This window comes from Lontra canadensis, unplaced genomic scaffold, assembly GCF_010015895.1.
Source record: "Lontra canadensis isolate GAN:19392208 unplaced genomic scaffold, GSC_riverotter_1.0 scaffold28, whole genome shotgun sequence".
Lineage (NCBI taxonomy): Eukaryota > Metazoa > Chordata > Mammalia > Carnivora > Mustelidae > Lontra > Lontra canadensis.
The window spans coordinates 21,129,683-21,141,318 of record NW_022631022.1 but is presented as its reverse complement, the minus strand read 5'-3'; the positions used below and the strand labels follow the sequence as shown (position 1 = coordinate 21,141,318).

General features: G+C 42.4%; 1 protein-coding gene across 1 annotated transcript in view; it reads right to left on the bottom strand.

Annotated features, from left to right (window-relative positions):
- Positions 1 to 2,988: 2,988 nt before the first annotated feature.
- Positions 2,989 to 11,636, bottom strand: part of ETFA (electron transfer flavoprotein subunit alpha) — an 82,162-nt gene continuing 73,514 nt past the window's right edge. The window contains exon 12 of the mRNA XM_032865129.1: positions 2,989 to 3,347. Coding sequence (XP_032721020.1) covers positions 3,309 to 3,347 — 39 coding nt within the window. The 3' untranslated portion in view covers positions 2,989 to 3,308. The remainder of the gene's footprint in view (positions 3,348 to 11,636) is intronic.

Genomic DNA, 11,636 nt, shown 5'->3' with positions numbered 1-11,636 from the left:
CAAATCAGAAAAGGCTTTTCACAGTATCATGCCTGGTCTAGCTCCTGAAATGGCAGTATTCTTTGAGGGCAAAGTTTGAGAACCACTGACCAATGGGGCAAAGGCCAAACTGCTCACCTAAAAGTCGGTGGCCTCCACCCTACCACCCTCAGCCCCTGGTTTCTGCCCTCACTGCTTCAAGCATTCACGTGAGCTGTTTCCACTTCTGCCCCACATGTAAATATCAAAGCCTCCAGGCCAGAAGGAATGACTGCAGCTGGCCCATTAAGGGAGCTCTCTCTGTATACACTATTCATACAAGTCTCCTTTATAATCACACCTTAGCTGCAAAATCTTGGGGGCAGGGGCTGTGCCTCCAAAGGCCTGTGTTCTCAGAGCCCAGCAGGATGCTGCTTCAGGGCAATGGCTGGGCCAGACTCCTGCAGGGCAGAGACCAGCACAGAAATACGTCAGCCAGTGAATCCAGCAGGGAATATTCCCCCACAGTACTGCTGAGAACCAGGACCACAGAAAATGCTGGATGTTGTGCTTTCTCAGCTACTGAGAAGCTCCAACCAGACCCTCACTGGGTCTTAGTCCATAGAGTAAGGAGGGCATTTGCTTGATCCACACGGCTGGTCTCAAGGACCAGAATACAGCTCTGCCCTCACAGGACTGCCTTTCCAAACGTGGCCAGAGTAACCAGGCCACCAAACTCCCAGGGCCTGTATGAGGTTAACCAAAGACTTCAAGAAACTAGGGAAAAAAGCAGGAAAGATACACAAACACGGTAACAAAAGCTACCCCGAACATCTCTCCCCACGTTGCTTCCAGCTGCGGCTCTGGGTCCCCAAGCCCGAGGCAGGGGCAGAGTCATCAGGATCTGACAGTTTGGTGCCCAATAAAACAGGGGTAAAAAGAACACATCAAATTGCACCTTCTGGCATGTATTATGGTTTTAATAATCGCCTCCACCTCACACAGCTGCCTTTTTAAGGTGAACTCTATGTGGGCACTTAAGAAGGGCTTTTAGAATTGAATAAAATCCCACTGGAGAGACAAGCCCAGAGCACAGGGTGTCCTCCCCAGCGAGGATCCTGAATGTGTGCCCTGTCCACCGGCACCAAGCACTCGTGCCTTTTACCTGAGGTTACTGCGCAGCGACTCTCCCTGTTCCTTGAGCCAAGGTGAGGTAGGTAAAACCATGGCTCTGACCCAGACTTCCTGGTTTCAAACCCTGGCTCTCATTATAGGTGATCTGAATTTGGGCAAGTTACAGAACTTGCAGTGCCTCAGCTTCCATGTCTGTAAAACAGGGATGGTAATCATAGCATCAATCTTAAGGGTGCTGCTGACAGCAGGGGTTCGGTATGTGTACAGCGTTCCTGTGGCACCTAGCACACAGTATGTGCCACTCAGTGCTACTGTGATGATGAGCTGTACCCAGTAAAAAGGTGGAGTGAACTGCCTGAAGGTGGGACATGGCAGTCATGACAGGAGAAAACCGAGAGAAAGAATCATCAATTCCACTTCAAGGCTAGGGGCCATGCAAATGTAGCACCCAGGACTGGTCCTCCCTGAGCCAGCATACCCTAGGCTCAGGGTACCTCTGCCATGTCACCTTCACATTTCTCCTCTCCCCAGGTTATAGTGTCCCATATATAGGGTAAGTGGAGAAGGCCCTGATACGCAAGGTTAGCTCCCCTGGGAAGAGCCTCAAACACAATACGATATGGGAATTATGTTCACGAGAGTGGCTCAAACCACATGGCCTTGGACAAGTCATTTGGCTGTGCTTCAGTAACCCTTTGTGAACGGGGGCTGAACCAGACGGTCATGCTCAGCTCTGACACTCTAGGATGCTGTGGTTCACTTTATTGCTATCTTCTCATCCTATTAGGTTCAAGAAGATTGAAATCCCAGAGACATTTAACTTCCAAAAGTGTTTCAAAAGCAAGTGACTGTGACAAAATCAAAGGGTTCAAGTAGCCAAGCCCCAGGATGGCCACAGAGAGGGACAGGCTGACCACCTCTGCCCCATCCCCTCTTGTACCACTGGTCACTTCCCATCTCCTCCCCGCTGTTTTCCTTAGTCTGTTAACTACTGTACCTTCTGCAGATCTGCTTCAGGGGGCAGTTGTCTTCATGTTACTCAGCTGCTGAGCCGGGCCTTTCCAGGATACCCTCCCACAGGACAGACCAAAGCCTCCCCAGCCCCTGTTCTCGGGCCTGCATGCACACTGGCTTCTAGCCCTTGTGACACTCTCCATCTCAGTCATGCCTCAGGGCAGCAGAGGGAGAGCGCCAAAGCTAAACAAACATATGGTCGTCTCACATGCTTGGCTGTTTTCTAAGACAGCTCAAAGGAAGCATCAGGAGGGCCAGAGAAAAACCAAAGCATTCTCTGAGCAGGATTTAAACATTTATATTAATCACACTATCTGTTAGCGTAAGAGGCCATGTTGCATCACCACAGCCCCTCCTTCTCCACTCTCCTTCAGAGACTCAAAGTCCTATAAGCTGACAAAACTTTGAAATGAAATGGAAAATTAAATTTAATGTAAGCCGACTAAATTCATTCAGCAAGTTCAGGTTTAAGTCGGGTCTGCTTTGGTCCTATTAGTTATGGTTTTCTGAAGACTGGAGTATATTTAAGTTAATATTCATGCTTTGTGGCTATGCTTTTTTAACTCAGAATTTGCCAATCTAGGTCCCTTCTCTCAACAACTAAATTAAATGATTAGTCTGGAGAGAACAATCATGTTCACAATCTTGCCTAAAACACAGAGTCCTCAGGCACCTGGATGGCTTAGTCATTAAGCACCCGCTTTCAGCTCAGGTCATGATCCCAGAGTCCTGGGATCAAGACCCATGTCAGACTCCCTGCTCCACTGGAAGCCTGCTTCTCCCTCTCCCACTCCGCCTTCTTGTGTTCCCTCTTTCTCTCTGTCAAATAAATAAATAAACAAAAAACAGAGTCCTCCATGAAAAAGACAGGCAGAGAAAAAATAAATTTTCACTCCATTTCTTCAATTTTCTTTCTTTACGAAGCTAGGCATATTTCTGTTAGTAGTTTTAAAGCTGTGGAAATGTTTTATTATATATTTTTTACAGAATTAGAAAATTTTAAAAAATAATTACTTGGAACCACAATTAATTAAAAGAAATATAGTAATAGGCTCATAAAAAAGCATTCTAGCATCTGTGAGAATTTTTTTCTCAAATTATGATATGTAGCTCTCCATACTTTCCAATGATTATTGTAATAGCCATGAATTTCTATTTCAGTTGAATACTTTGATATATTTTCTTTCTTAAAACACTGTAACTCATTTCTTCTTCAACAACTCAGTCATTTCAGGAACTACCTGCAAATTAAAACAAAAAAAGTAATTAAGCCACCTGAGCCTTCAGTGTGATATCGTCACAGCTCCATAGGAAGTACACAGAGGTAGGGGCGCTGAGGCAGCGTGTGGGCCCCTGGTCCTGCCAGCCTTGTGTCCAGGTGGTCTTCCTTTCAAAGGCTGCAGTCTTGGAGCGCCTGGCTGGCTCTGTTGGTTGAGTGTCTGACTCTTGATTTCAGCTCAGGTCATGATCTCAGGGTCAAGGGATCAAGCCCTGAGTTGGGCTCCACACAAGTAGGGAGTCTGCTTGAAGATTCTCTCCCTGCTCATGCTCTCTCTTTTGCTCTCACTCTAAATAAATAAATAAAATCTTTTTAAAAAAAGTATACAGAAGCCAAAAGAAGCAATGCGCGTTTCTGCTGAGGCTCAAGGTGTGTCCCCATCCCCAACATGTTCCTCTAGGCTCTCCTCTTATCTGTGAGAATGTGGGGTCTGTGGGATGACTACATTTAAAGATTTATTTACTTTAGGGAGTGAGAGAGAGAGGGGAGAGCATGAGTGCGGGGAGGAGCACAGGTAAACAGAGAATCTCAAGCAGACTCCCCACTGAGCACAGAGCCCCATGGTGGGGGGAGGGAGGTCTTGACCTCATGACCCTGAGATCATGACCTGAGCTGAAATCAAGAGTCAGACGCTCAACCAACAGAGCCACCCAGGCACTCAAAGACTACAGCCTTTGAAGGGAATTCCATCCGGACACAGGCTGGCAGGACCAGGAGCACACACTGCCTCGGAACTTTACTTTTTATCTTTTCTTTTTTCTTTTTTTTTTTTTAATAAATAAAGATTTATTTTTCTATTTTTGGGGGGTGGGGGCTGAGGAGAGGGAGAAGCAGACTTCCCACTGAGCAAGGAGCCCGATGAGGGACTCTATCCCAGGACCCTGAGATCATGACGTGAGCGAAGACAGACACTTAACTGGACGAGCCAGCCAGGTGCCCAGGGGAGAGTGCGTCATGAGCAGACTCCACACTGACCATGGAGCCCGACCTCATAACCCTGACGTCATGACCCTGAGATTATAACCTGAGCCGAAACTAAGAATGAGACGCTTAACCGACCACCCAGACGCCCTGACTAGGAAACTTTCTGACATAATCACAAACCTCCGAAGGGCACCACAAGAAACAGGAGTCCAATTTTTCTTCTGTGAGGAGAGTAATGTGTATTTTTCACCTCTGTGTTTTCTGGTTATTCTTCCTTCCCTTACCGCTCTCCTGCCTTTCCTTCAAAGTCCACACCAAAGTCTCTTGTTCAGACATGACCCTATCAATCTGCTCTAGCACTTGTTTTCTCATTGTTCATTTGTTTACACATCTGTCATTCGACAAACACTGTAGTTGCTTCCTCAGCACATGTTCCTATCTTTTGGCACATAAGAATGAGCTGCATGCTGAACATTGAGATTCATCATTCTCTGGTAAAGGCCTTGTGCTAATGCGGTGTCTGGTCAGCAGACAGAGTAAGAAACCACAGTGAGGGAAAACTGACCAAGTTGGCTCCCATTTTAAAAAGGATGAATTACTAACTCTTAGTCTCAGCAATTCAGTGGCTGCAACTGGAGCTTTCAGCGCGGAGCTGCTTTGGGGTAGCCTGACAGCACAGGCGCGCTGGGCACGGGGACTGCAGGTGGTGTCACATGGAGCCCACCTGAAAACTAGCTGAGCCATCTGTGTAAAATATCAATTACCCAGTCTTCCACGGGGCTGCTGACTGTCCTAGCTCGGAGAGATCCCAGCTGAACTCGCCACTGATGAATACAGCCTCTCAATTATTTAAGAGAGCTACATTTCCATTAGGTGGAAATAATGTGTTCGTACAAAATTTATTAAGGAAATTGTCAACATGTTGTTTCCTCTGAATGTCACTTTGTCTCCAGCCTATTAAAGGCCCATGTTTACCATGGAGCCAGTGGGCAGTAGCTCAGGGGCAGCACTAAGCGCTGGCACCACTTCTCCCAGCTCTGCTCAGTGGAGAGTCCATGAGCTGATGCCAGTCACACAGATGACACGCTAAAGAGGCCTCTTGTGGGACCTATGTGTTTCATGAAAAATAGGCTAGAGCCCAACTTCTTTTAAATGAAACATTAACTTGATTTGGAACATATAATTTTTAAAAATCTTCCAGAATGTCTCCCTGCCACAACCCCCCAAAAAAGGCTAAAGGCACTCTGTCCACCATCTATATCCTTTTTTATTAGATCAACCTCAGACTTTCCAAGCATATTACACAATGCCTTATCAGTTAAGGAAAAGAAAAATGCCACTCAAGTTCACTGCATGTCTGACAGCCTGAGCACTAACTCAGAGATTCGGACTCTTATTTTTATTTTAGATAGTGCAGACCCAGCTCTCCAGTCAGTAAGACCAGATCAAAGTGAATTTACACTTAAAATAAGACAATCTAGGGGCACGTGGGTGGCTCAGTGGGTTAAAGCCTCTGCCTTCGGCTCAGGTCATGATCCCAGGGTCCTGGGATCGAGCCCCGGATCGGGCTCTCTGCTCAGTGGGGAGCCTGCTTCCTCCTCTCTCTCTGCCTACTTATGATCTTTGTCTGTCGAATAAATAAATAAAATCTTTAAAAAAAATAAATAAAATAAAATAAGACAATCTACTGATAGAAATCACAACACAACTATATTCGAGTCATTTAATTAGTATTTCCCCAGGGTAAGCACCATGGGAAATAAAGTTCAGGCCTAATTCTTGCCCACAAGGAGTTCTACCCCCTAGCTGGGGAGAGAAGACAGAGGTCTATGAACCACACAACCAAAAATGTAGCCATCTTACGCTGTAATGTAAGAGGATGAGAAGAATGGAACTAAATGCTCAAAATCCAGGGGTTCTAAGAGATTTAAGTGTGGGCTCAGAAAAATCAGAACATTGACATGGAGGAGAAAAGGATTCTGGACAAAAACTGAGGAGGCAGACAGAGATAAACCCTGCAAGTTTCAGAGAGAGAGCATAAGGTGTTAGAATGACTCTATGATAGGAAGAAGTAGAAAAAGTTTTAAAAAACAGGTGGTATGCAAAGTCCAATGAATGGGAATAAGAGTCTCTCCAACAGAGACAGTGCTATGACAACATGCAAAAGAATGAAGATGGAACCTCACCTCATACCATATGCAAAAATTAATCCCAAATCAATCAATGACCTAACTGTGGGAGCTAAAATAAAACTCTTAGAAGAAAACTTAGGGCTAAAGCTTCAAGACTCTGGATTTGGCAATGGATTCTCAGATATGACACCAAAAAACAACAGTAACAGAAGAAAACATAGATGAACTGGACTTCATCAGAATTAAAAACTTTTGTGCCACGGTAATTATAAAGAAAGTGAAAGGATAATCTACCTACAAAATGGGAGAAAATATTTGGAAATTATGTATCTGGTAAGGGTTAATATCCAGAATACATAAAGAACTACAACTCAAGAACAAAGACACACATTCAATTAAAAAAGGACAAAGGATTTGGATAAACATTTCTCCAAAGAAGCTACACAAATAGCCAGTAAGCACATAAAAAGATGCTCAACATCATTAGTCATTAAGGAATGCAAGTCAAAACCACAATGAGATACCATTTCATACCTACCAGGATGGCTCTGATTTGAAAAATAAAAAGTAACAAGTGTGAGCAAAGATGTGGAAAAACTGGAAGGCCTACACATTGCTGGTGGGAATGTAAAATGGTGCAGCCACTAAAGAAAGCAGTTTGGAAGTTCTTCAAAAAGCTAAACACAGAATTACCATATTACCCAGCAATCCACAGGCATACACACAAAGGAAATAGAGTGAGGACTTGAACAGATACTTGTAGGCCTATAATCACTGTACTGGATTAGGCAGAAGTTTCACATATATGACACCTACTAAAGGGCAAGCAATAAAAAAATATATAAAATGGACTTCAACAAAATGTAAATATTTGTGCATCAAAGGACATAAAGAATGTGAAAAGACAGGAGCTCCCCTCCCCTCTACTTGCTAAATGGGATGCTGTCTGATACATGACTTGTTTAATAAAGTCAATAATACAATAAACAAAGAAGGGAGGGGGAGGGAGGGGGTGAGGAAGAGAAGAGAAGAGAAGGAAATGGAGGGGAGAGGAGGGGAGGGAAAAAAGGAGAGGAAAGGAAAGGACAGGAAAGAAAGAAGAGAAAAGAAACATTATTATTGGGAATAGTATTATTGGTGGGAATGTAAATAGGGCAGCCACTTTGGAAAACAGGCTGGCCGTTCTTCAAAATGTTAAAAATAACAGTTATCAAGTGGCCCAGAAATTCCATTCCTATATATGTACCCACACAAGATGAAAACATATATCTACATGAAAACTTAAATGCTCATAGCAGCATTACTTATAATAGCAAAAAAGTAGAAACAACTCAAATGTCCATCAAATGATTAATGGATAAACAAAATGAGGCATATCCACACAACGGATATTATTTAGCAATAAAAGGAAAGAAAGTGCTGATACAGAAGTCAACACAGATGAATCTTGAGAACATTATGCAAAAAAGCCAGCTATAAAAAGACCATATATTTATTACATGATTCTGTTTGTAAGAAATGTCCATGAATGGCAAATCCATAGAAACACAAAATAGATTAGTTGTTGCCAGGGTCTGGGGGGAGAGGGGAACAGGAAGTGACTGAAAATATGTTTGTGGTTTCTTCTGAGTGTGATGAAAATGTTCTGGAATTAGATAGCTGATGGTTGCATAACTCCTAATATACTAAAAATCACTGAACTATACATTTTAAAAGGGTGAACTCTATGATTTATGAATTAAATCTCAGGAAAGCTATATAAAAAAAAAACAACAACCAGTCACATAGTGTCCTATACTCTGTCACTCTGACTCTGATTATAATATTTACCATTTATTGAACACTTACTATACCTGTATGAAAGGAAATATAAATAGGGAGCCTAATATTTAATACAGACTGTACTAGGTGCAGTATAATCTCATTTAACTTTCAATACAACCTTGTAAAGTACGGAGTATATTTATATTACTTTTGAGGAAGTTTCCATTCAGAAAAATTAAATAACTTGGCCAAGATAATTTAACTAGTATGTGGCCAAGACAAAATCTGAATTAAAGCTCTTAACTACTGTACTGTATTATTTTCCTTATATGAAGAAAGAAAAAAAACCCTCATGTCTCTAACTCATGATTGTTACAGGATGAAGTAAAACAATAAATATTAAAAATTAAAATCCATACACATTTTTACTCCAGACATGATAAACTTTGGTGGATACCATATCATTCAGAGCATTATTAGTCTATTATGTGATATAAAATTTTTACACAGAAATTCAGTCTTAAAAAGCCCTTTTTACACAACTATTATGTGACTTATGATATTCTTTTTCTTTTTTTTTTTCTTTAAGATTTTATTTTGGGGGATGCCTGAGTAGCTCAGTCTGTTAAGCATCTAACTCCTATGTTCTCAGGGTTGTGAAATTAAGCCCTGCATGGGGCTCTGCACTGGGCGTGGGGCCAGCTTAACATTCTCTCTCTCCCTCTGCACCCCTCCTCCCTCTCTAAAAAAAATAAAAATAAAGATTTTATTATAATTTATTTTGGGCTCAAACTTAAAATCCCAAGATCAAGAGCCAGGTGGGTGCTGCTGACTTAAACTATTTTCTTTAAAATCTTAATCTGAAATAGATAATGCTAACTCATTCGTAATTTGCATAGCCATATTGTTATGTGCTGTTATACCTTTAAATATTTGATTTTTAAAAAACAGAGCATGGCCCTGAGGAGCATATTCACTACACCACCTTGTCCATTCTTCAGTCAGAATTACTAATATTCATCTGTGCCATATTCATTCTAATTTCAACTGAAAAAACAATTTGATAGATACTGCCTAGGTTCCTAGAGTCTGCCAAAGGTGAGGTCCTTTTTACTGCAACTTATCAAGGGTAGAGGAGTCCTGGTGAACCACCTGGCCAGAGTCCCTGATGAGTTAGAAAGGCAGGGTGATGAGTAAAAGAACAGAATCAGGAGCCTGGCTTAATTGTGCCAAAAACTTGCTGAGTAATTTCCACAAATCACATCTCTCTGGGAAAACAGATAACCTAAAAAGAACATATCACTTGTCTTATACATGTAGTAGCAACCAGGAGGCTACAACTCAAGCAGCACTGGTTTTTTTGTTTTGTTTTGTTTTGAAATTTTATTTTTAAGTAATCTCAACACCCAACGTGGGGCTTGAATTTACAACCCTGAGATCCAGAGTCAAATGCTCTACTAACCAAGCTAGCCAGCTGCTCCCAAGCAGATTTTTAATATTTTCATAATCTAATCCATTTCCCCCCACAGACTGCTTTTTAAAGGATTAACTTTTCTCCCTTTATATTAATCAAAAGGTATATATACCGGGGCACCTGGGTGGCTCAATGGTTAAAGCCTCTGCCTTCGGCTCAGGTCATGATCCCGGGGTCCTGGGATCGAGGTCCGCATTGGGCTCTCTCAGCGAGGAACCTGCTTCCTCCTCTCTCTGCCTGTCTCTCTGCCTACTTGTGATCTCTGTCTGTCAAATAAATAAAGGTCTTTAAAAAAATTAAAAAAAAAAAAAGGTATATATACCTCTGTTCAGAACTTCTGAGCATGAGGTAACCACTACCTTAATATAATTCTAGCTATTAACAAATAAATGTTATTAGGTCTTAGTCCAAACACATTTTCAAATGTGGGCTTCTTAAAACACCAAAGATAGCTTGAGAATCTCTGGTTAGAAATCTGCTCACTGATTCTTGAGATTCCTTTCCACTTCTACTGTCTTAACGACTCTCACCAAAATACCTCTCTCAGCACGCACACGTGCACACAACCCTCACTCGCTCGCATACTCTCTCTTTCATGTTCAACCTGGGAGCTGCCCTTAATGCAAGAGGCATTATGACACCATTCCATCAATAATTGCTACGAAGATGGTCCTGCCCCAAGGCAGGCATCCACTATATATACATCACAAATTTCCATTTGTCTAACACTTCATCCATTTATCAAGTAAGCCCACTCTGTAGGTTGCAATATATAGTACACAAGAAAACAGAAAAATGTATCGTAAAATAAGCAAAATTACTTGTAAACTTATTTAAATATTCACTTGGAGAAAAATATAAGGCAACTATAGTAGATGTCTATTTCCAAACACGTCAACCCGATACCTGGTGAGGGTTCAGAGGTGTTTCATTTTTAATTAAAAGGTCTTTACTCCTTTAAGCTTCTCACTGTAGCTAAATGCTAGCAACCTGAACAAAGTTATCCTTGTACAGAAATTTTTAAAAAATTTCTCTTTCATACTAACTTTTCCTCCCACTGGTGTTACTGTAGTGGTCAAATGACTGTCATTAAATATTGTTTGTTCTTACACAGCTGGGCCAGGTAACAGGAGCAGCAGAACTACCTAAATTTCTAACTTTCAATTACAGGACCCCAGGATCACTGAAGAGGGGCTGTATTCTTCCTAGGGCAAGATATAGGCTCTTTGGGAGGCCAGAGGCAGGGAGGGGGTGCTGAGGGGAAGGCTGACCCAGGGCAACAGCCCCATTCTCGTCTCTGCATGAGCAGCTGAAGGGTCCATTTTCACTGAGCATGAACATATATTTGAGCATGAACTTCAAAGTACAGATGGGCTCTCAAAGTACATTCATTAGTTCATCTGAATCCTATACAGTGCTGGTGAAGCCACGGTAATGGACCAATTCTCTTGTTAAGGGGACCACCCTGGCTCTCTTCTCAGGCTGCAGCCTCTCTATTAAAGCCCACAGTAACTTGCTGTAATTCTGTGCGAGGGGTTCCTCACTCTAGCAAACCCACCTACTTCTCCCAGTGTTAGGTGCTACTTTCAGAGCCTCAATGGCTGCATGAGTGATTTCTGCACAAGGCAACCAGGAAGTTTGTAGGCAAGCCCTGAGGGACAGAAATAAACCAGGCCAGGCATGAGCTATGAACCTTTAAATGTGGCCAAATGGTACACATCAGTATCACTAAAGTAATTTTGCTCATGCGGAGGGCAAAGATGGGGGTGATGGCAGGGTAGAAAGAACACTCAAAAATGTGAAGAGTAGGAGAGTGGGGAGTAAGTGTTCTCCCCTACATAGATCACATTAGGAAGGCATTTAACTCTCAAACACAGGAAGCAGAGCATACTTGTTGAGTCAGATAAGCTGGACCTGAGTGCCCAGTCTTCCCCTGAAAAGCTACAGCACGGGGGAA